The 24,278-nt window shown below is 41.4% G+C and overlaps 2 protein-coding genes and 1 pseudogene across 5 annotated transcripts in view; all 3 read right to left on the bottom strand.

The window, feature by feature from the left end:
• The window catches only part of Slc45a2 (solute carrier family 45 member 2), a 32,641-nt gene extending 10,257 nt beyond the window's left edge, over nucleotides 1–22,384 (bottom strand). For 2 of the 4 annotated variants that reach the window (XR_004115603.1, XM_031359859.1), the window contains exons 1-4: nucleotides 21,736–21,845; nucleotides 17,244–17,698; nucleotides 15,475–15,651; nucleotides 7,033–7,358 (exon numbers count right to left, since the gene is read on the bottom strand). Coding sequence is in view for 3 of the 4 variants with exons in the window: in XM_031359859.1 (XP_031215719.1) it covers nucleotides 7,033–7,358; nucleotides 15,475–15,651; nucleotides 17,244–17,628 (888 nt within the window). In the remaining variant the exon portion in view is untranslated. Of the gene's footprint in view, nucleotides 1–7,032; nucleotides 7,359–15,474; nucleotides 15,652–17,243; nucleotides 17,699–21,735; nucleotides 21,846–22,271 lie in introns of those variants that run through there. The other 2 variants (XM_031359858.1, XM_031359857.1) reach the window with 2 other exon arrangements.
• On the bottom strand, nucleotides 20,384–20,501 carry LOC116084015 (annotated as a pseudogene).
• Nucleotides 22,385–22,762: 378 nt separating the features above from the next.
• Amacr (alpha-methylacyl-CoA racemase) overlaps nucleotides 22,763–24,278 on the bottom strand; it is a 15,194-nt gene continuing 13,678 nt past the window's right edge. The window contains exon 5 of the mRNA XM_031359860.1: nucleotides 22,763–23,518. Within this exon, the coding sequence (XP_031215720.1) occupies nucleotides 23,109–23,518 (410 nt within the window). The 3' untranslated portion in view covers nucleotides 22,763–23,108. The remainder of the gene's footprint in view (nucleotides 23,519–24,278) is intronic.

Below are 24,278 nucleotides of genomic sequence, written 5' to 3'. Positions count from 1 at the left end.
CCTTGCAATGGGTTCGAGTCCCTGCGAGTCATTTTACTGCACAGACTCTGTCTGTACCGTTATCAGCTAGTGACTGAGATGTGATGAATTTGTGAGTGAACAAGACTCAGAATCCTTGGAAAGAAGAAACACAAAAGTATTCTCTGAAGGAGAAAACACAAACGTTGAGAAGGAAAACTCATGCAGGGCTGGGAGATGAGTTTTTATGGAATCCAGTTTGAACTCTAAAGTTCAGATCCCTTCCCATTCAAAAGAACTCTGATTCTAAACTGTGCAGCTGTTCTCAGTTTGGAACTAATGACTGTGCAAAAGCATGGCCCTGATGTGCATAGCTGGAGGCATCCCTAGATGTGCACAGAGAAGTGCCATATGCTTAGCTCTGAGCCTGTGGTGCCTTGCTCTGCTTCTTATTCTTAATTTATTTCTTTTACAATACTTTTTTTTATAGCTTTGTATGCTTTAGTATATTTTTCTTTATTTTTGAGACAGGGCATTACTTATAGTAGCCCCTGTCTGCCTTGGAACTGATACTCAGATGTGGATGGACTTGAACTCATGGAGATTCAAATCCCTCTGCCTCCAGTGTGCTGGCATTAAAGGCCTGGACCACCACATCAGGCTCAGTTTGTCTGTTAAAGCAGACAACAAAACCAATCCCAATTTTAAATCATATGTGACATATATTGCTATTATTTGCTTCATTTGTTTTCTTGTTATTCACCTGAGATGTGTTATATGTTTTGAAACATGTGTATGTTGTGGAATGAGTACATAAGACTAACAGAAGTCATATCGCCCACCTCTCTCTCTCTCTCTCTCTCTCTCTCTCTTTCTCTCTCTCTCTTTCTCTCTCTCTCTCTTTCCCTCTCCCTCTCACCTTCTCTCTCTCCTTCCCTCCCTCCTTGCCTCTGTCCCCTGCCTCCCCATTCCCTCCCTGCATTCCTCTAGCCTCTCTCCAAAACAAAGGAAAAAAATCAACACCAATAGGATAAAAACAAACAAACAAACAAACAAACAAAAACAAAGCCCTCCTCCTGTCCCATACACACAGACAAAAACCAAGCCAACACAACAACAGAAATCATGGAGTCCCTCATTTACTTGCTGAATAGTAACTGCCAGAGAATAGTTTACAAATTCACCTTCTCATTTGGCACCGCACACATTTACTCTGATAGTTTCCTTTGCTAAACAGAGATCCTTCAGTGCCATGCAACCCTGTGTTTCTATCTTCCTTTGTACTGTGGGATGATAACTAACCATGAACCTCTATTCCTAGATAAAGGTCACACCTTTCCCTGCTGGTTCCTTATCATTTCACAGTTTGGAGCTTATGTTTAGGTCTCTGATTCACTATAGCTGAGTTTTTAATTGCTATGTCATGATGATCTAGCTTTGTTCTTCCATGTGTGTACATACACACACTTTCTAGCCCTAGTCATTGAAGACTGTCTTTTTCTCCACTGGTTGTTTTGGCTGTTTTTGTTTTGTTTTGTTTTGTTTTTTTGCCAGAGACCAAATCTGAGGATTAATTCTTGGTTGTTTACTCTATTCCATTGATCCATGTGCTGGCTTTCATGCCTGTACCATTCTTTGTTAATAATATAACTTTGAGGTAAAGAAATAAATGCCGCTAGCTTTGTTATTTTTGTTCAAGATTTGGATATCTGTGATCTTCATGGTTTTATAGAGATTTAAAGGCTTTTTTTCTATTTCTGTGAAAAAAGTTATTGGAATTTTGATAGAGATGGCATTGAATCTGTAGATTGCCTTGAGTGATATGGATATTTAATAATGTTAATTCTCTTAATTTTCATTTAACTATGTTTTTGATATCTTTATAGTTTTTAATTATGGATATTAGCTAAACTTATTCTTAAGTATTTTTGTAGCTATTGTAAATTGATTTTCGTTTTAGATTGTATCTGAAACTGTTTGATTTCTATTGCTGTGTTAAAACACCATAACCAAAAGTAACTTGGTTGTTGGCTAGTTTTATGTCAACTTGACACAGGCTACAGTCATCTGAAAGGAGGGAACCTCAACTGAGAAAATGCTTCTTTAAGATCTAATTATACATTTTAATTAGTAGTTTGTGCAGGAGGGCAGAGTTCATTGTGGGTGGTGCTATTCTTGGGCTGGTGTGGTCCTAGGTTCTATAAAGAAACAGGCTGAGCAAGCCATGATGAGCAAGCAAGTATGTAGCTTCACCCTCCACGGCCTCTGTATCAGCTCCTGTCCTATTTGAGTTCTAGTCCTGAGTTCCTTCAGTGACAGACTATGATATGGAAATGTGAACCAAGTAAACTTTCTCTTCCCCAACTTGCCTTTGATCATGGTATTTCATCACAGCATAGTAACCCTATCTAAGACACTTAGGGGAAATGGTTAATTTGGCTTACTCATCATAATGGGAAGGCAGGAACTCAAGGCAGAACGGGGAGGCAGGAACTGAAGCAGAGGCAATGGAACAGACTGCTTACTGGCTCGTTGCCTTGGTTTCTTATACAACCCAGGACCACCTACAGGGGATGGTACAACCTGCAGTGGGCTCGGCCCTCCCACATTAATCATTACTCCAGAAAATGCCCCTGCAGATTTCCTCACAGGCCAATCAGATAAAAGTATGTTCTTAGTTAGGTTCTATCTTCCCAGAGGACCCTAGCTTGTGTGAAGTTGACGAAAGACTAACCAGTACAATTTGCTGTAAATGTGTACTAATATACTGATTATTTTTATATCTCCACATCTACTTAATTTACATTTTGGATCTAACATTTTGAATTGATTTTTAAGAGTTTTATAAATATAATACCCTATCCTCAGTAAACACTTGAACACTTTTTTTTTTATTTCTTTCTCTTTACTGATTGTTCTGCTACTATGCCACATAGAACTGACAGTAGATACTCTTAGCAAAAGTTTCTAAGATTTTTTTAACATAATTTATTTTTACATTTAATGGTGTTTCGCCTGCATGTATGTCTGTGTGAGGGTATAAGATTCCCTGGAACTGGAGTTATAAACAAAAGTGAGATGTCATGTGGATGCTGGGAATTGAACCTGGGTCCTCTGCAGAGCAGCCATCTCTTCAACCCCTGCAATGAGTTTTTAATTATTAAAAGATGTTGAATTTTGTTTAATGCTATTAGTACATTTCTCCAGATAATCACATGGTGTTATCCCATTGCTATTAATTTGATAAACTGTGCCACATTTATTCATTTATACACCATAAACAATCTTTGAATTGTAGGAGATCTCCCTTGATCATGGTAAATAATCCTCTTAATGTGTTGCTGTACTTGCCTTGCTGCTGCACTGTTGAGAATCTCTGCATCAGTGCTTATCAAGAATGTGGGCTTGGGAATCTTTCATTGTTTTACTGACAGTATCTGCCTTTGGTGTCAGCATAATTAAGATTTTATAGATTTGTTTGGAAGTGTTTCCTCCTTTTGGATCTGTTTAAAAGATTTTGGAAAGTATTGACATTAAGTTATTTACATGCTTGTTAGACTTCAATAGAATTTTATTCAGGTGTAACCACAGCATGAGGTATTTTCACATTCCTTACAACCTCTTCTGTGATTTATTGGTTGCTTAGAGGAATGTTATTTAATGTCCATATATTTGTGAATACTTTGAAGTTTCCTGTATTATTCACGTCTAGTTTTATATAGTTCTGCACTGCTGTAATTGGAAAGGCCCTCCATGTCATGGTTTTTCTTTTATTCTTCTCTCATATTTTACATCCCAACTGCAGTTTCCCCTCCCTCCATACTTCCCAGTCCTCCCACTTCTCCTCTCCCCATGAGAGAGGAGAGAGAGAGAGAGAGAGAGAGAGAGAGAGAGAGAGAGAGAGAGAGAGAGAGAGAGAGAGAGAGAGAGAGAACAGGTCCCCAAAGGATATCAACTGAACATTGCATATCAAGTTACAATGAGACTTGGAACAAACCCTAAAATCAAGGCAAGATAAGGCAAGCAGTTTAAGAAAAAGTATCCCAAGAGCACACAAAAGAGTCAGAGATACTCCGACTCCCACTGTTAGGAATCCCACAAGTACAACAAGCTAATAGCATATTTGCATAATAACATATATGCAGAGGGCCTAGCTCAGAGCCATTCACAGGCTCCACGATTGTTGCTTCAGTATCTGCAACTCATTCCTAAGGAATATTCCCCATTCTGTTCAATGGAGGGAAATGTGTATTCTGATACCATTAGGTCCATACAGTGTGAAGTACCATTCAAATCCCATGTGTCCTTGCTGATTTTCTCTGTATAATCTGTCCACCCTTGCAAGTCTTGCTTCAGTGCCTGTGCACTCTACTGCAGTGTATTCTGTCCCTTCAGATCTGTCAACTGTGGGTGCTACTGCTGATGGGTGTTTATAAGGTTTATCTTTTGGTGAGCTGATCCTTTTATCACATGCTCTACTAGGAAGTCCCATCCTACGCCTTTGTTTTACAAATTTGACTGGAAGTCTGCTTTATGTAAGAGTGGTAGACACCACCTTTCTCCCTTGTACACACTAAGGGAATTTTGACTTTGTTGTTGTGTCTTTAGTCTATGGCATTGCTGTTACCCCCTTCTCTATCAGAAGCATTCTTCCCCTGATCCCCACTTCAAATCTTGACCATCATTCAAAGCACCAGGCTAGGGTGAGGTTTTTGTTTTTGTTTTTGTTTTTGTTTTAAGTCCTCGAAGCCTTGCTCTATTTGCTTAAGAACAATTTCTCCCTTTTGCAAAATTGATCATGTTTTGCTGTGAGAATCATTACCATCACAGAAATGTGCCATTTTGATCCCCTGCTGGTGGACACACAGGCGAGTGACCATCTAAGATTAGCACCCATTCTTGACAATGGTTAGACAAGATGTAAGGATCTAGCACCAGCTCTTCCCATGAGACTTGGACTTGGACCCTCCAACCTGGCTGAAGCTCTTAGTACTGTGGTGCAGGTGAAAGACAGAGATGCCCAACTCTGTCGCCATCCCTTCCTTCCCTAGATGTTTGACTTTTATCTTGATAGAAAGATACTCCTTCCTACTTCATCTTCTTCCTTTGTCTTTCATGATGCTTTGCCCTGTGAAACTTTTGAATATGTAGTTCTAGCAAGAACACCTGCCTTTTAGAAAATCTCATTGGAAACACTCCTATTGTAGCATATTCTATTCTGTGCCTCACTGTGATGGTATAAATGGCTCATGCCCATTTATAACTTTCTAGGAAAAGGGATTGGCTTATAAATTCTTAGCAACAGGATCTGGACATTACTCAATGTAATGTTCTCAGAATCCCTAGCATAGTGCTGTATACATACTCAGTATCCAGAGCAGTTTATTAAATGAATAATAGTTCACTTATATTAATAGCATGCATATATGTTTATGTACTTAGAGCATAAAGAACACCTTTATTTCTTTATAGTAGTTGTAAAATCCAATAATTCTGGCAAATATGCTAACCCAACGAGAAGCTGATCTTGGGAGAGCTGTGAAGTACTGAACCATTCATAGGACTTTAGAGAATAGATAACACTCCCTGTTCATGCATAGAGCACTCAGCATTCTCATAGACTCAAAAGAACACCTCACCATCCAGTAGGAACATGGGTGAGTGAGTGAGTTACATGGGAACTGCATACTAGTTACATGGATACTGCATATCCCTTGCTAGTGGGTAAAATTACTTTCTCATTTTACAGAAACAGAAATGTCCAAGCTCATACATTTTAAAAGGTAGTAGCACCAGGACTTGATGCATACTCTAAATCTTTAGGCTGCTCTAAAGCCACCCTATCAGTTATTCATGGAGTGACTAATGCAGGTCAGCCAAGTACAAGACTTCTATGTGGATGCTTTGCACTATATCCCAAGACATGGACATTGAAGGGCAGCTGACAGAAGACTGTGCTTATTGGATCAATGGAGTCTGATCTGTCTTTTTATTACATTGGACATGGTCTACACTTGTGCCTTGGAAGCATTTCTGGTCCCATGTAGCTTTGAGCTTTCAAAATGTGGCTAAGAAACTGATGGAGACTTAATTTCATTTTGTTTTAATTAACTGTAATTAAGCAGTTCTGTGTGGTTAGTGGCTTTTATATTGGTCACCATAATTCTAATCTCTTCACTGACCATTTCCTCTGAACCTTGATCCTTTTCTCTGTCAGGTGGGTTTTTGCTGTTGTTGTTTTGGTTTGGTTTAGTTTTGTTTTGTTTTGTTTTAAGTTGAAGCTAATGAACCTTTTGCTCAGCTAACTGAAAATGGATGGACAGAATATCCAACCAGGTCATGTTATGCAAATTCATATGTCTAATCCAGTCATTAACTCAATGACATTGTCATTTGAAGGCACAAAGTTGAAGATTGTGATTCTTATCTAAGAGATAATTTCCTTCTGCCAGAAGGTGGCTGCAGAGTTCTCACATGGTCTAACTGTTACAGTTGACATCATCTCCCCCAATTTAATGCTTAGAAAGGAGGAGTAAGAGGCAAGAGAACCTCTGGAACACAAGATTCTCATTCCAACAGCTAAAGACTAAGGGAGGTGTCTTAGTCAGGGTTTCTATTCCTGCACAAACCAAGAAGCAAGTTGGGGAGGAAAGGGTTTATTCAGCTTACTTCCACATTGCTGTTGATCACCAGAGGAAGTCAGGACTGTTCCTTACTGGCTTGCTTCCCCTGGCTTGCTCAGCCTGCTCTCTTATAGAACCCAAGACTTCCAGCCCAGGGATGGCACCACCCACAAGGGGTCCTACCCCCTTGATCACTAATTGAGAAAATGCCCCACAGCTGGATCTCATGGAGGCACTTCCCCAACTGAAGCTCCCTTCTTTTTGATAACTCCAGCCTGTGTCAAGTTGACACACAAAACCAGCCAGTACAGGAGGTTTTAAAGATTCAAATAGACTTCACAAAAGTTCACATCAGACAAGCAAACAAGGTAAATTTTCACAAAGAACTAAGTGACTAAGCAAGAACACTTCCTACATGTGAAGAAAAAGAAAAAAGAATTTGCATCCTCACCTGTCCAGGAAGTTTTTTCTTTTTCCTTTCCTGCACTGGCAGCTCTGTGTCTGCACCTTCATTTTTAACCTTCTCAATAGAACCATAGTCATGCATCCCATCTGCTGACAGTGATGAGATGTGAGGGTCTTGCTGTGAGGGAGGGTCTGTTGCATCATCTCTGAGTGGGGCTTCAGGGATACTGCACAGGTGTGTGATGAAGCACAAGGTGAGAACCAGGGCAGAGAAGAAGAACATGACCTGGAATTCGGTGCCCAGCAGCCTTCCCAGTTCTAGATGCACCCAGTCTATGGCACCCAAAAGGTAGCCAAGGGCACCTCCAAAACCTAGGGGGAGAGAGAGAGAGAGAGAGAGAGAGAGAGAGAGAGAGAGAGAGAGAGAGAGAGAGAGAGAGAGAGAGAGAGAGAGAGAGAGAGAGAGAGAGAGAGAGAGAGAGAGAGAGAGAGAGAGAGCAAGAGAGAGAGAGAGAGAGAGAGAGAGAGAGATGCATTAGTATATTCAACCAGTCATGTTTGTTTCCCACCATGCACAGGCCTTCCCCTTCTATGGAAAACTTCCCTGAGAGGAGCAGAGACCACCTGGTAATGATGAAGCACCAGCACAGCAAGAGGCTAAGATCGTGTGGGTTCAAGTGTCAGCTCTGGTATTTATTTGCTGTGACCTTAGACCTGTGTATCTAATATGGGGTAATAACATACAAGTAACCTACCAAGAAGGTCATGATTTGGAAATGAAAAATGTTCAGTACAACAATGAATGCACAGCAAGTACTTAATAAATTACCACCCTTGGAGATACTGTTGCCTTCCCAAACTGCATCCTCTATACTACTTAAAAACAACAGATGAACAAACAAACAAAAAACTCAAATTATTGACCCAAGTAAGTCCATAAAAATCAATTTCCAGCAGCAATAAAAAGAAATTATTTTATTATCATCTAACCACCATCAAGCTTCTTGAGAAGGTACAAACTAGCTTGGAATGATCCAAGAACCTTGACATTTATCTTCAACTCTGTGGTAGAAGTACATGCTTGCATTTGACAGCTACAGAAATAAAGCAAAAATTTAAACATGATTTTTTTCTAAGTTTATTATCATATATAGGACTCTGAAGTGAAGGTTAACTGGTTCTTGCCTTGTGTGCATGATACGAACATGGTATCACTTGATGGGCTCTGAGATGGGATTCATCAAGATTGATTCATCCCTAATTCTGACAATTGAAACATTATTATTAGTGATCTGTTCCCTTGACTTCCTGCTTTAAATACAAACATTCCTTCTATGAGTAAGATCTTACACAACTTCGTAACAAAACTGAGTACTGTGACTCAGATATTCCTTCCAGTGCTGACACTGGTGATTTCTTAAAACCCAAGGCTAGAAGAGAAACACACCACGAGATTTAAAAATGTGCAGTAAATGACCAAATTCCAACAGCATCCTCTACATATGTCACAAGTTTGGACAGGACTGCTTCTTCTGTCCAAACCTTTTCAACATCAGCCACAGAGCTTGCCTTAGCAAACAGGGGTTGTTTGCCTTAGTGGATCCATTTGCAGTTTTATCTGTTGAGTGAACTTCCAGATAAGGACAATAATCCTTATCAACCTGGGGACCTGGAAGCAAATATAACTGAGAGTTCCCACCTCTGATGATGACTGCTCCACTGACAATGTGATTGCCCCACAAGCATGAGAACTGGACTGGGGGTCAGATCTCCAGTACCCACATGAAGTATCTGGCATAGAAGCATGAGCCTACTCAGTGTGGGAAGGCAGACACCATGGTAGAGAAGCAGAAAGGTGAAGAGCCACATGTGGAAGGAGTGAGCATGTGAAGCCTTTCTATAAGAACCCATTCCATTAAGACCTACTCCAGCTTCCAAGGCTGCAAGAAGCCAAAAGTATTGCTAGTAGATTTGGTAGAATGTTTGCTTTAAGAACACAGTTGTGTGGGAATGGCAGAGAGTCCACGGTGGGTGTGTATGTGTTAGTCAACCTCTTTGGCAGTGATGGCCCAGAGTCTTGGCAGAATTTTTCAGGGTTGAAGAGTGGGAGGTTACAAGTATATCTCCTTCCTCTCAAGGGACTTCGGAAATCCACCTCTAGTAGGTGCATGATCTAATGCATGAACACTGCACATGGGAGAGATTTCAGAGTTCCTGGGAGCCCTTGTCTCATTTTTGGCTGCCGATCAACACAGAACTTACATTTTGTGTTTCTGTTTAAAGATACTTTTACTATAGTCCGTTGCTACCTCAGCCTCCATGGGCTTAGAAACATCAGACACCATTTCATCACTACACTCAAGGCCACTTTAGTTTCCTTTGGGATGAGGTCTCTAGTCTTGAAATGGTGATCCTCCTGCCTCTGCCTCTTCAGTGATCAAATGATAGTCCTGAAACACCATGCATGTTTATGTTTGGGTGAATTTAGGCAAGAGACTCTCTAATATGACGCACAAAACTGTGAAGTACATGACACTAGATATTCATTAAAAGATCTCTACTTGTAGTATATGAGAAGCAAAACACAGAGGAAGAATGTAATGTCTCCTTGTTTAAAGACATCTTCCTTACTATATTCTATTTATTAGCCTAGGAACTTAGCCAGCAGTGTGCAAATTAGGCAACTCAAATATTCTTCCATTCTATAAAGATCCTTGATGTAAATATCGGTATCACAAATGGCATTCTGGAGTGGACAAACTTATGTTATGGACACCAACAATAACAGGCACTGCCTGTCTTATCTTTCTGCTAGGATGCAAGGAAGGCAGGTATAGTGACTTTGAAGCTCAGAACTTATCTCCCACCATCCCTGTGTGTGAATGAGAAGAGCAACTGGCCGGGAGGAAGCTGAGAATTTGTGGTCTGAGGGAGCCTTGTAAATAGAATGAAAGATGATTAACGCTGACTGTTCAACCTGATCACTAAGGCATGGTGGGACAGTGAGCAGCCTAGTAAATGCCAGTGTGGGCAGTTGTGGATCAACCTACGTACTTTCCCTCCCAAACCTTTGCTTTCTATACCCACTAGAGCTTGGCTGCAGCCCCTGAAGGGGGAAGTGGCACTGCAATCTGATTGCAATGTCCTGTGGAAAACTCCTTAACATAGAAGCAATTAGACTAAGTTTGCCTTTGCAGATTCACTTTTGTTTTAGACACAAAATTTCATGCAACGTGATCCTTTGCTGGGTGTTTCCTGTGCTGCAAGCTAGAAAGTGTACGGTAAACCAGTGTCAAATCATACTGTTTTTACTTAACCAAATATATGTAGATAATATGCAAAATGCCTTTGTCCAAGAGTTCATATGCCCTGATATTGCAGGTTCTGTTCCTGATGGACGTCTCTAATTTGTGCTAACGTGCCTAATCCACTAATGGTTCCCACAAAAAAAAAAAAAAAAACCACGCTGTAATTATCTCATTGTTTTTATAGAAGTGAGTTTCTAGATTTAAGCATGGAAAGTGGCTCACTAATCTAGTTCAGAAACTCCCTGTTTTCTGAGTGGACTCATAAAACCTGACTCTGGTTGGTTTCTTTTCTTGACTAAAGATTAGAGGTGAGTGTATTTTCAGCTCATTAATCTGTCTGGTTTTTAAGCCATTTGTGAATACCTACAGTTCATTGTTCAAGTGTACATAACTAATATTTATAACTCTTACATGCTAGTGCACCTGGAAGGTGAATGGTGCTCTTGCGCCTCCTAGTGGTGAGCAAGAAAAATGGAGATTTTGTGCTCAGGGGAAAACCCTTTTGAGCCATTGCAAATCTCAGCCTTAATCTCTCGCTACAGCAGCTGCTAAGGTGACTATTGCAAACCGAGTAGTTGCATGGGTGCATGTAGACCTCACTTCATCTCAGAGAACCAGAAATCTCCTGGAACCATCCTGAAACCAACCAGGTTCTCCTGGAACCTAGTGGAGGTGAATCTTCTACCCTTTGTTCTCCTAAATGAAGAGTTCTGAGATGCTCGAGAACTATGGAGATGGAAAGTAGAAGCCAGTTCCATAATACCTGGTTGGCCCATTTGGTAACATTTCCCTCCTTCTCCATGGAATTCCACCCCAAGTAAACAGGTTGCCCAGATCCTTTCTGCTGAACGTGTACAGGAAGCCAAATTCCATGTTCCAGGAAGCTTGCTTTTAACAACAGATACCACATCTTTAGTTAACTGGTGTCTTGTTGAATGCTACTCCTCCTCTACGTCCAGTAGGGTGGCCTTGGGTTAGTGGCCTTACCTCCCAGCAATAAAACCTAAGCAATGTGAACACAGAGGATGGGAAAACAGCATATCGGTCACACTGACGGTTCCTGAGCCCCTCCTGCATTTATGCTCAAGGCATTGGCTGCAGAGCAATGAAAAGGAGAGATATTACTGACAGCGAGGATGAGGACACAGACCAAAAAAAAGGAATAAATAATACGAGACTGTGTGTGTGGTGAGCACAGGCTCTGTGGTCAGAACAAGAAAGCCAACTAAGTTGGTACCCAGACGTCTAACACAGAAGAGAGTATAGGAAAGCTCTCTCCTGGAGACACTGGGACTGGTGACAATGACAAGCATGGAAAAAAAAAAAAAAGAGTTCCTAGGAGGAGAGCATAGAGTGGTCACCAGTAGAGGATAGGAGGGAAGGAGTGCAGCTCAGCAGCAGGCAGTACAGAACGGTTAGATCCAAAGAACTAAGTCTAATTGTCTACAGCACTGCAGCTACCAACATTTCAATTTTGTGTGGCTCTGAGTAAGTAAGAGAGTTAGAAGGTTCTCAACATATTGAGGCAATGATTGTGAAAAGGGAGAATGCTAATGCGCCTGATTTATCACTATACACTATACACATGCACTGCAGGCTTCCTCACACCAAATCCTGTAAGGACAGATGGTACATGCTGAGTTAGAAACTTAAATAATTAAAGTGAAGGGGGGAAGGTATGTCCTTGCTTTCCAATCTCACTTGTCCTTTCTAAGGTGCCTGAGGGGGGAGATGTGAAAGTGTCCCACAGGCACAAACTTCAAAGGGAAGCCAGTTGATGAAACAAAACCGTTCATCCAACAATTATTAACAAATGAGAAAAAGTTTAAACAGCCTCAAACATGAAAGGTGGTTCTTTTGTACCGAATAAAAAGTTTGGTTAAAGGGGTTGTATCTAAAACTCTATTTTTAACTCTCTTCTTAGTCTTTAATTATTTGCCAAACAGAGCATTTTTAGTTTTTACATTAGCATTTTGGGGACATACTTTGAAGTACTTTTCTGAAGTTAAAAGATACCAAGCCTAATGCATTTCCCTCTCTTCCTCTGAAGGAATGCAGTCTCTCCCCAAAACACTCATTACAGATACAACTCTTACTGATGAAGCCATAGAGAAAGCAAGTGATCGTGCAAGTCTTTCATTTGACCATTCACACATCTTCATTCTGTACATGGAAACTTTTGCCACTTTGTTTGCAATTTGCTCCAGGGAAGTAAGTGTCCCCATCCCTAAAAATGAAAAACTAAACAAACCCTCACTTTTCAACCTCAGTAGCCTACTGGATGAACTAATTATGCTCGACGAGCAACAGATGTCTGTGGAAAGTAGAAAGCTCTTTCTTCATTTAAAAAGACGATATCTTTTCCCCTTCCTTCTTCCCTGACTCTTCTCTCCACCCCCCACCCCCTCAACCCACTCTCCCCCCCCACCCCCACCACCCCCTTACAAGAAACATATTGGAACTATGGCAACCATCATGCATCCAAGAGGGAACGCAGGGACAAAGTAAACAAATAAAAGTTAGGTTGGTGCTGACAAGGACTACTAAACCAACTGCCAACATGTATTCTCTCCCCTAAATTCTTATTGTTTAAGAAGAATAAACCAGTATAGGTGTTTGAGTCCCTGTTGTGTGAGCATTGTTACGATCACCCCCATTCCTAAGCTATCCAGGCCTTGAGCATCTGCTACTCACAGGACAACGGGAAGAGTCAGGATGTGGATAAAACAGAGGGACTCCAATGAGATTGCAACCAAGTAGCAAACTAATAAACACAGACCGCTGTTCACCTCTGCATCACCTTCCTTCTCATTCATTCACACATGCATTTTCTGCCCATAGCTCCTTCTTTCATGAAGTATATGGTACAAATGGGGTGGGTAGGAATGTTCTAAAATAGGAGGCAGGAAAATCACAAAGACCAAAAAGAGATTAGATGGAAATTGCCCTTTGAGAACAAACTGAGCTTCTAAATGGAGTACTAGAGAGTTTCCTCATAGGTGGCTGAACTTTTCCCTTTTTCCCTGACGCCCTTCCCATCAAAGCCAGGGCCTGCAGGTATTTTAGGAGGACACAGGATGACAGATGTCTACAAGTCAGGAAGAGAGACTTTCCCAGAACCCGTTGCTGTCCACACCTTGACCTTGGATTGCAGTCCTCCACGACTGTGACGATTACCGGACGATTACCTTTCCACTAGTCAAGCCAGCTGGGCAGCAGCAGTCCTGTGACATGGCAGACCAAGCTGACCAGAGAATCCCCAGGGGCTGTGCACTGATGGGCGTGTGAATGGTGATGTGCAGACCACTTCTTTCCCTACTCAAGAAACCCACTCATTAAGCTTCTGTACTTTGAATATTTTGTGTATTGAGTTCAAGGCTAAGTTAGAAATTAGGTCAAATTGCAATTTAGAAAAGAGTTTGGGAGTCAGGGGGTGGCGCATGCCTTTAATCCCAACACTTGGGAGGCAGAGGCAGGCAGATTTCTGAGTTCGAGGCCGGCCTGGTCTACAAAGTGAGTTCCAGGACAGGCAAGGCTACACAGAGAAACCCTGTCTCGGAAAAAAAAAAAAACAACTAAATTGGTAGAAAAGAGTTTGGGACCTTCTCCTTAGGAGGAGGGTGGGAATCTCAGTATTTTTGATTTCCAGTGGGACATTCTGAGCGAAACAAGACCTTGAGTCTGGAGAAGGAAAGCAGGAGGATCTAGGATGAGTTGAGGAAGGAAAATAGATATGATCAAAATATAGTGTCTGCAGTTCTCAAAGAATAAATTAAGACATCATTAAAATTAAAAGTGGAAGATGGAAAGGGCAGATTCCCTCTTGCATTGTGTTAGTATTTATTCTGACCATCTGCAAGGTGACTGTCCATGGAGACGAGTGAATGAAAGAGCCCTGAGGTCTGCGCTGGAAACATGGTAAGACTTTTTCAGAGCACAGAGAATGTGGAGGAATAATGGGGAATAAAGCTTGAGGTGTGGGCTGAACACAGCCTGTGGGTTAGTGGAGTGAGGTGGCTCAGCGGTCAACAGTGTTTGCTGCACTTAGTGACGAGGATAAAATTTTCATGGGAGTAGATGCCCAGTTGAGGGTATGAGGCTGCCGAGCAACAAGAGCAAAGATGAAGCAGGAATTTTCTCAAACCCTGGCTTTATTCTGCAGCATTTATACCTCCAGACATGGAGGTCAGGGGCCTCCTTGTGCCTCTGTGTCATGGCTACCCTTCTGCTTCTGGGTCATGCTGCCCTTCTGACTTCTTTAAAAGTGGTAGGAACAGTTTGCTGCACTGGGTAGCCTCATCCCTTCATAGTTTCATGGCTCTAATATTTCCAGAATGACAAGGCTAGACTGAATGGCTTCACATGCAGGAGGAACTAATCTTGGCTCTGGGGATAGGGACCCGCATGGCCATGGGAGGAGCTAGAGCTCCTCAAACTTTAAGTCCCCTTGGCTTTAATGTAATTAAGTGGACTGCTAGGGTCCAGCTGCTAGATATGAAGATCCCCCTGGCTGCACTTACAGCATTAACAGGGTCTAGCTGGTGTGCTACCAAGCACTGCTTAGGAAACGGCACAGTGGCAATCAAAGGAGGTTGATAACAGGCCCCTAGGAATGAAAGAGCCCTTAGTGCCCATATACTGAAGAACTCTTAAAGTGGTGGAGTTTTGTTTGCTTGCTTTAACTCTAAGTTTTGGTTTCAAATGCATCTCTTAGGATACTTGCCACATCATCTGGGATTCTTATCAAATAAAATACAAATTCCTGGGCCCCATCTGAAATGGACCGAATCAGCATAAGGGGAGGAAAGGACCCAGAAACCTGTGCTTTCAACAGATCCCTAGTAAGGCTGATGCTGCATGGCAGATGAATGCCTGAGGCTCACTGCTTTAAAGAGAATGTTCAGTGCACAGGGCTCCTTTCTGCTTCAGCTGGACACATTTCTACAGTGTTCTGAAGAAACCTCTTATGTAAACTTCCTTTTCAGGAACTCTGCAACCCCAGTCATGAGCTCACTTTGTTCAGAGACATGAACAGAGACGGGCTGGAGCGCGTGATGGGCGCTTCCTATCAACTGACCCATTCATTCAAAAGGTTCTAAGTGCAGAGACACTGGCTGCTTCCGCTGACATTTCTTCCTGTCTGCAAAGCAGATGGAGAGGCTTTCTGGAATATTCCCTACCTGTGAAGAGGGCGTGGTAGTGGAGGCCCTTCTCCTTGTCCTGGTGAGAGCAGACATCAAATAAGTAGGCTTTGATGGGCCCATCAATGAAGTCAGCGGAAAAATCGAAGAGAACCACGCCTACCATGGTGATGCTTATGGCCCAAACCAGCTTCTGCCTCGGGTTAGCAACCAAAGCTAAAAGAAAAACAAACATTGGTCTTTTAAATCAGGTTTAGAACAATCTGCATATTTTTATTTCACTTAAACTCTCATCAAATCACCTCATTTTGATTTTGTAGGTTGGGTTTTACATGGAAAAATAGTTTTTTCCCCCCATGCTTAAGAAAGTAGCAATTGGATGCCTAGGAAAGACAAATACATAGGCAGAAAGTAAGTTAGTGATTGCCTAGTTCCTGGGAGTGACCTCCAGTGGTGGAGACATTCTTTGGGAAGGCAGTATGAAAATATTCTAGAAAACAGACTATTCTAAAAAGCACCTGGTTACACATTTTATCAGAATATTATGGGATTTTAATGACATCTCTTTAAATTAAAAATAATAACAATATGAAATAAGCTGAATAAAATTCTTCAAATCCCAGCTGCAGTGACAGCTACTTTCTGAGGCATCCCTTTATGCATGTGCAGACCCACAGTTGTACAGAGGTACTCAAACGTGGGGCTCCTCAAACTCTGGAGTACCCGACTGCCATCCTAACTGTTTTGTCAAAATACATACTGCTGGCCCCATTTCCCAGGACTCTGACGTGGCCGGTGTGGGGACTGAATATGAGAATTTGTAGCTCTATAGCCCTTTGATATACACTTTTGAATGACCCAGACAAACAAAAACTATGACTATCCCCAACCAACCCGCTCCTGTTCCTTTGGTTTATCAAGATAGCCACTGTAGAACTTTTAACATGTAAGATCCATCCTATCTGTATGCTCTATCTATCTACATAATCTGTCAAGAATGATACAGTTGTTCCCCTGGCTTATAGTTTCCTTTGTTAACCTAAGAGTGGTAAGATATGAACATATTTGAAACATTCCAGTATAAAATTACGTGAAAAATAGACCTCTCTCCTCTTTCCTACCTCCAGTACTTATACTTCCTATTTATATCTTACACTTCCATATTTGCATGTCCTCCTAAATATAGACAAATGGTACTGGCTTGTACTGTATGATTCTCACTCATTCTACTGACATAACTGGTCTTAAAAAAACGTGCCCCTGGTGATCTCTCTATCAATGTACTGCCACCAAGGACATTGCAGTTAGTAGCTGATTTGCAGCAAGAAATATTGCCTTAACTCCAAATTTGTTGTCCTGAATTTGCAATGCAAAAATGCTCCCAGAGCTGACAGGCCCTTGCCCTGTACCAATTAAAATGTTAAGCGCCCAGAATTAAGCCTTATTTGTACACAGCAGTTGGTTTGTTAAAAAGGCCTATAGCTGGACAATTTAACAGTCTTCCATGAGGCATAATAGGCTCAAAACTCCTTCAACTGATAAATAAAAATAATTTTAATAATATAATTTGATGAAATAGATATATGTTCAATCACATTTAAATACCTTGCAATAATAAAAGTCAATGTCATGATGGTTCTGTAAGAAAAAGCCCCTCAACCACAGGTTCAGGGTCATTCAAAGGTGGGAGGAAGATCACTGCATGCTAGGAGACATTGTTAGTTCTAGCCATTTTCTATTAGGCGTTAAAAAATACTGATGACATTTTAACCCAGTAGTTAACCACTGGATCTGTGAGATCCACTTACCTGATACAACGGCATCTCCATTGAGGTACAGAGCCATTCCCAAGAGCATCATGATGCCCAGAGTCAGGATGTAAGGTCTCCGTCGACCCAACCTGGCCCTGCAGTGATCACTGGCTGATCCCACCACAGGCTGTAGCAGGAATCCCAAGATGGGGCTGAGAAGCCACACCATGCTGTACAAACTCTTAGGCAGGCCCACGCTGAGCAGAACTGGAGTCACATAAGCTGCCTCCACTGCATAGCAAAACTCTCGGCCAAACATGGCCATGCTGTGCATGACGAGTCGCCCCGTGGATCTCTTGGGTTGCTCCACAGAGCCAAAGGGGCAATCCTCAGCTAAAGACTGATAGGTGTGGGTGTCAGTTTGCCCATTGCTTCCACTCATGACCACGGAGAGAAGAAACGTCCTGCGTGTTCAGATTCGTGCTCCAAACCGGGTCTGACATGGAGCCTGTCTGAGCAACCAACAGAGATGGGCAGGCTGGAGGAGGGGCTGAAATTCTTTCATGCCTCCAAGATCACAAGTTATGATGAGAAGCAAAGGGGGCGTTGGCACTTGGAAGCATGACAGAGATTAGCTGTTGTGAGCCCTCTAGGTCCTTAGAATGTTCCTGCTTTTCTAAAGGTCTTCCTTCACACAGAATCAATCTCTCTCTCTCTCTCTCTCTCTCTCTCTCTCTCTCTCTCTCTCTCTCTCTCTCCACACACACACACACTTGTATACTTCTTAGTTTCATAGTTTTAAAATCATAAACTTTCCTAATACAGAGACTAAATAAAAATGTAAATAATTGAATCATTTCTACAAACTTCTTTCTATAGATCTGGGTGTTCTGTTTTCCCGAATCCACATTTTCTACTCAGAGCTTAAAAGACAAATTAACTAGAGTTAAAACTGTGGGGGCCCCAGACTTCACCCCAATCATTGGCTGCCACATAATTCCGTGAACTCTTCTCACACTGCACTCATGCATTTCCTGTGTTTTTATATCCTCTGTTAATTAACCTTGCTCTCAAGACAGAGATCAGATCGATTTTGGTCATTATGTCATTCCCAGCATCTAGCCTGGCAGCTCTTAAGTGCCTCCAAAATATTTGCTAATAAATAGAAGTTGAATGAATAGAGTATATACAGTCTGTTTTGTACCAGTCACCGTCTGCTTCTCTTGGCCCTATGGGACTACATTTCCCAGGTTTCCTTGCTCCCTGGCTTTTAGGCATATTTGGGTAACAGGAAGTTTTGGTGAAAAGCCAGGAGTGGGGGGGTGGGGGTGGGGGGAAGGAACGAGTATGTCCCAATTTTCTTCATCCTGGATATTTTTGGCATTGACTGAGTGTCCACTGTCAATCTACTATTAGCCACACTGCTGGGTCTCCTTAACTCTCCATAGCCATTGTTCTTGCACCCCTAGTCCTAGTCCTGGCTCCTTGATTCTGCTCATACCTGGATGGTCTCACTATGTTAATATATTACTTATAAGGAATAAGTAATATATATATATATATATATATATATATATATATACTCATATATATATACACACACATATGTATATGGAAACTGTTACTAGATTACTAATTTTACTATATTACATTGATTTTATCATCAATGCATTTTTCTAATTAAATTTTCTCTGTTTTGGAGATTTCAAGTGGGTCACATTTTCCTCATTGGACCCAACAGGGAAAATCTTTTTTTTTTTTTTTAAATGCCTTTAGAAATAGTTCAGGAATAAGGCATGGTAGCAGAACCTTAAAGTTTAAATTCTTGGTGTGCCTCATCTTTGCTCTTCCCTGGGCAGATCCTAATTTGATGTTTCCCAAACTGTGTATCAAGGCACCCAAATATTATATACAACTCACCTGTATATTTAAACTCAGAATATTTAAATTTTGAAACCAAGGCAGCAAATTTAAGGCAGTTCAAGCTTTCATGGTAAGGCTGCTCTATAATCCCTTCCACTTCATGTTTGTGAAACTGGGTTTCCAGGTTTCCTAAAGTCACTGTGTTGGTGGAGGAGGAGGAGGTGGGGGGCTGGAGCAGGAGGAGGAGGAGGAGTGGGAGGAGGAGGAGAAAGCATGTTCAGTGGAAAATCAATAAGGAGCAGAAGAAACACTGTGTAGTCTGATCCCCTGGCAGGGAAAGCTGTATAGTAATAGACACGTGTATCCATTAGTAATTAACTATTTTACAATAAAGACAAATTAAGTTTTTTCCTTTCATCTACGCATATCATGGTTTTCAAACAGTTACAGAGTTCCTAGGGTGTGATGTTAAGGTTTCTTAGACCTAATTATTTAGCGCTAGAATGATTAGGGTGTGTTTACTGCTTGGCCAACGGGTATCACAAAGATTTCTGGGACATTAATAGAGTGAAAATATATATTGAAATAATATATCCAGGAATACAATTCCTCTTTCCCTATGTCTCCCTGTCATAAGTCACCTGCTTCTTTCCCAACCTTCGCAAGGCTCATGCATTTTCTTTTCTGACCACACTCCTACAGCTAAATCTTCAGTTTTTCACAAAGATAACTTTTCAAAAGAGAGAGAGAGAGAGATTTCTGCACATGGCCTCAGATGTCCAGAAAAGGGGAATCATATGTCATTAACATGCTAATAACTTTACTTATACATATATTTATTTTTAATTCACAACCTACCAAAATAAATTCTCATTCACTTTGTATAATCACCTAAACACAGAAATCAACATCTAAAGTTAGCTCATCTGATTCATCACAGATATCAACTAATTTGCATTAATCTTTTTTTTCCCATAACTAATCCATTGAACAGATATTTTTTTTTTCTGGAAACATTGTTAACAGTAACCATGATAAAAAACAAAACCAAAAAAAAAAAAAAAAAACCCGAAAAACAAAAAAAGCTTGCTTGGATTGTATCTTTTAGAACAATGTCATTGTAATGGATAGTCTGTCTTTTTATGTACCAGTGTTTGTCCTGCATGCATGTCTGTGCACTACATGTGTGGCTGGTGATGGGTACCCTTAGCCTAGAAATACAGACTGTTGTGAGCAGCCATGTGGGTACTGGCTCCTCTGGAAGAGCAGCCAGTGCTCTTGACCTATGAGCCATCTTTCCAGCCCAGTGCCTGTTCATCTTCTTTTTTTTTTTAAGCCTGCAGCACCTGTTATTCCCAGGGGTCTCCCATCCAAGTACTAACCAGGCCCGACCCTGCTAAGCTTCCGAGATCAGACGAGATCGGGCACGTTCAGGGTGGTATGGCCTATTCCTCTTGATTGCCAGTAGGATTGAGTAGAGCAGTACCTTGGAGATTAATGAAGCATATCTCTGGCTGTGGTGGGGAGGGCATTTCCATATGAGATTAGACTGAGAGGGCTCTCATCTGAATGGTTTAACCCACTGAAGGATTCAGAATATGGATAGCCTCTTGGGAGGAAGCAGAGCTGTGAGAATGGAGCCTGGTTGGAGGATGTTGGCTCACTGGGGTGGAGGTGCCATCTTAGGGAGCTCTATCACGCCTTGGCCCACTTCCTATTGTTGCTCCATCTGCATCCTGCTTGCTGTGACCCCCACCTTGATGGCTGGATACCTCTGAAACTTAGCAAAAGCCAATCCTCCCCATATTATCTGTCTCAGTACTGCGGCCACAACAGTAAGCAAAGGCAACTAGGTAAGGTGACATCTTGGGATTTTAAGTTTTTGGTTTTTTTTTTTTAAGATTTATTCTTTATTTATTTATTGTAAGTACACTGTAGCTGTCTTCAGATCACCAGAAGAGGGTGTCAGATCTCATTATGGGTGGTTGTGAGACACCATGTGGTTGCTGGGATTTGAACTCAGGACCTTCGAAAGAGCAGTCAGTGTTCTTACCCACTGAGCCATCTCACTAGCCTGATTTTAAGTTATTTATAGTCATTTGGAAGTTTTATAAATATGCAAATGTGTAGTAGTGCCTTGGTGCACTGTGGTCAATTGTTTGGGAGCAGGGCCCAGATTCTGTGTTGGCAAATAGTGTTTGTGAAAAAAAAAACAAAAAACAAATGTTTTGAAAAATAAACAAATAGTGGTTTTGAACTAGATACAAATATTAGAGCCATTACTTAAAAGGTCATGGCTTAATGAAGAATTTGTAAGCCATAATAAAACACAATTCCTGTCCTTGGATACATAAACAAACTCCAGTGGGAATATAGCAAGGGTTCTAACAGAAAGAATGGAGAATTTCTGAGCTTTTACAATATGTCAGGCATTCCAAAGTATGGAGTTAGATGTCATATGGGAGAGTGAAATTTGAACACATGACCTTTCTGACATCACAGTTCATATTCACTGTACAAAACCATCCTAGGAGTGAGAAAGGCAGGAAGCCTGACAAAGGTGGCTGCATTTGCGCCAGTGTGAGCTTGCTAACTGGGCGTCAGGAACAGAGAGGGTGCTATTAGTTCTGGAAAATGATGCAGTACACAGAAGGAATAGAAACAAGAGGTGGCAAAAGATACAGACATTTCAGGTGGTCAGCACAGAGAGCTGCGGAGCAGGAGCTGAGGATGGGACTGGCGGTCTCAGGGGAGGCTTTATTCCCATGGATTACTGTTGGTAAAACTGTTCTATCCTGTAGGAGAAAAAAACCACAACTGAAAAATTCTGCAGGGCTAGAAAGGCTAGTCTTGCATCAAATAATTTACCAGAAAGGTAACATGACAGAAATAAAAGCAAAGTAATGCTATTAGAGGTGAAGACAAACAGAAGTGAAGACAAATAATGTGAGGGAGACAAGCGGGAGCAGGAGTTGGGGGGTGGTGAGGGGTAGGGGTAGATATGATCAAGATACATTGTATACATAAATAACAACTTCAAAGAATGAATACATTTTTAAAAGAAACAGAGCATTTTGAGTTAGGAAGCCTTTAAGTGATGATGGACTCCAGCACTGGGCAGGAAAAACGTTAAACCTCTGACCTGAGGCCAAGTCTGACAAAGCCATTGGCATCTTTCGAAGCTGCAAAGAGATTTCCCAAGATGAGAAGCTCACTTTGTACCTGGAGCTCATCCCAGCTGTCGGGCATGGCTGTCACTGATGTGCATCTCAGTACGATGTTCTCCTCATCGCCTACGGAATACCTCCTTATTTATTTGTTTGCTTAAAGATACTTTTCCTTGAGATTTTTGAGAGGATAAGCAGGTGGAGATATAGTCAGTACAGAAGCAGACCCTGGTGGAGGGAGCTCAGCAGATCGGCACTGGATACAGGACAGTCGGCTGAGGAAAAGGCTTGCTGCCAGATGACAGAGGAGAGACCACCTGGCTCCTCCCCGACAGCAGCCAGCACAGTCATCTGAACCTCAAGACCATTTGCCAACGTAAGAGTTCAAATATAAGCAGTGAATGAAAGGTTCAGCTTTTTTAAGGGGTATGCATTTTTGTTCCCAGTAGGGCCCCAATATTTCAGTACATTAGAAAATGTTATTTAAATGGCATTTAAAAGGCTTTCTAGAAAGCTTTTACAATTTAAGACCACTGTTCATTTTAAGGAGGAAAAAGGGAGCTTTATTTATGAAAGTTATATTAGTTCATTTAATATATGATCAGAGTTGTATTTATAAAAGGGTTTGAATCAATGAATACACGTTACCAAGTGACCTGAAAGGTCACCAAGTGACCTGAAAGGCAGAACACTGCCCCAAGATAATATCAGTACACACATAAAAATATTGCTCAATCAGAGGCTCTGATAAGCAGTGTGAGAGTGCAATCATTACCCTGTAATCAGTCTTGCATTGTGCTTTGATTGGGATATTTAGATTATACATAAAACTGTGGGCATCCTTCTCCAGTAGAGATGCTGCCTTCAGATTGGCTTGAGCCGTGAGCCTGAGTCAGAGGCTGGCTTTTAGCTTATTACTCTCAATGATTCTATCCGAGTGCAGCTGACGGATCTCTTCCTGACTGAATCCATATTCTCTAAGCACCTCTACAGTGTGCTCGCCTATAGAAGGATCCCTTTTGGCAGATGGAACAGCAGGAGTTCTGGAAAGTAGAGGTGCAGGGCGGGGGCTTGGACACTGCTCCACATCAGTGATGAAGGAGGCCCGTTCCTGGCTGTGCTGGTGGTGGAGAGCCTCCTCAAAAGTCAACACTGGGGTCACACATGCATCTGTTCCATCAAAGATCTGGCACCATTCTGCCTTAGTCTTCTTTGCAAACACATCTGCAAATTTCTTCTTCATTTCTGGCCAATCTGCTATGCTCATCTGGGTGGGGAGTTCCTCAGACTTGAGTCCAAGTCCTGAGAGGGAAATGCAATGCCTTAAGTTATTATTCTCTGAGGGAGTAACTATAATCAATGAGGAGCCCACTATAACAAAGTGTATCAGAGCTTCTATAACAAATGAGTGGCAAGAAAAACATAGTAACATTTCAGGAAATGGGGGTCTCTTCTCGGTGAACTAGTTTCCAGAAATTGATTTATTTCCTAAGAAGACTTTCAAAAAGAAATTTCCTCAGGATGCCATTATCTGTCTAGTCAATTTAACAAAACTCCACATTTTATATAACATTCCCAAACACTGTAAAAATAACATTTTTAATTTGGCACATGATTCTGGCCATTGTCAAGAATGAAGCCTCAGAAAGGGTACATAGGGCTGTAGCCCTATAAATAATATTCCTTTCTCTTGGAGTAACTGGCAAATTATTCGAGGGTCTTCCAAAATGCCTTGGCAAATTAAGAGCTCAAAAGTGCTTTGAAGTAGCCAGTGTCAAGGTGAAGACTTTTAGGCCTCATGTTGGTATGAAAGTTTGTCAAATAACTATTATTTCTCATTGTCAGTGTTCAATAAATCATATGAAATATTCAACAGCTTAAAACAAAAGAAAAAAAGCCATGGGTTACAGGATTATCCCAACTATAGTCTAATGTAAATGTTCAGGACATATTAAGCGATGATGTTCAGCAAATGCATTCTCAGTGAGTAATTGAAATAGCCAGAAACTGGAAACAACCCAGATGTCCCTCAACAGAGGAATGGATACAGAAATTGTGGTAC

Source organism: Mastomys coucha, unplaced genomic scaffold, assembly GCF_008632895.1.
Source record: "Mastomys coucha isolate ucsf_1 unplaced genomic scaffold, UCSF_Mcou_1 pScaffold8, whole genome shotgun sequence".
Classification (NCBI taxonomy): Eukaryota; Metazoa; Chordata; class Mammalia; order Rodentia; family Muridae; genus Mastomys; species Mastomys coucha.
The sequence above is the reverse complement of the archived record's forward strand: the minus strand, read 5'-3'. Positions and strand labels throughout refer to the sequence as shown.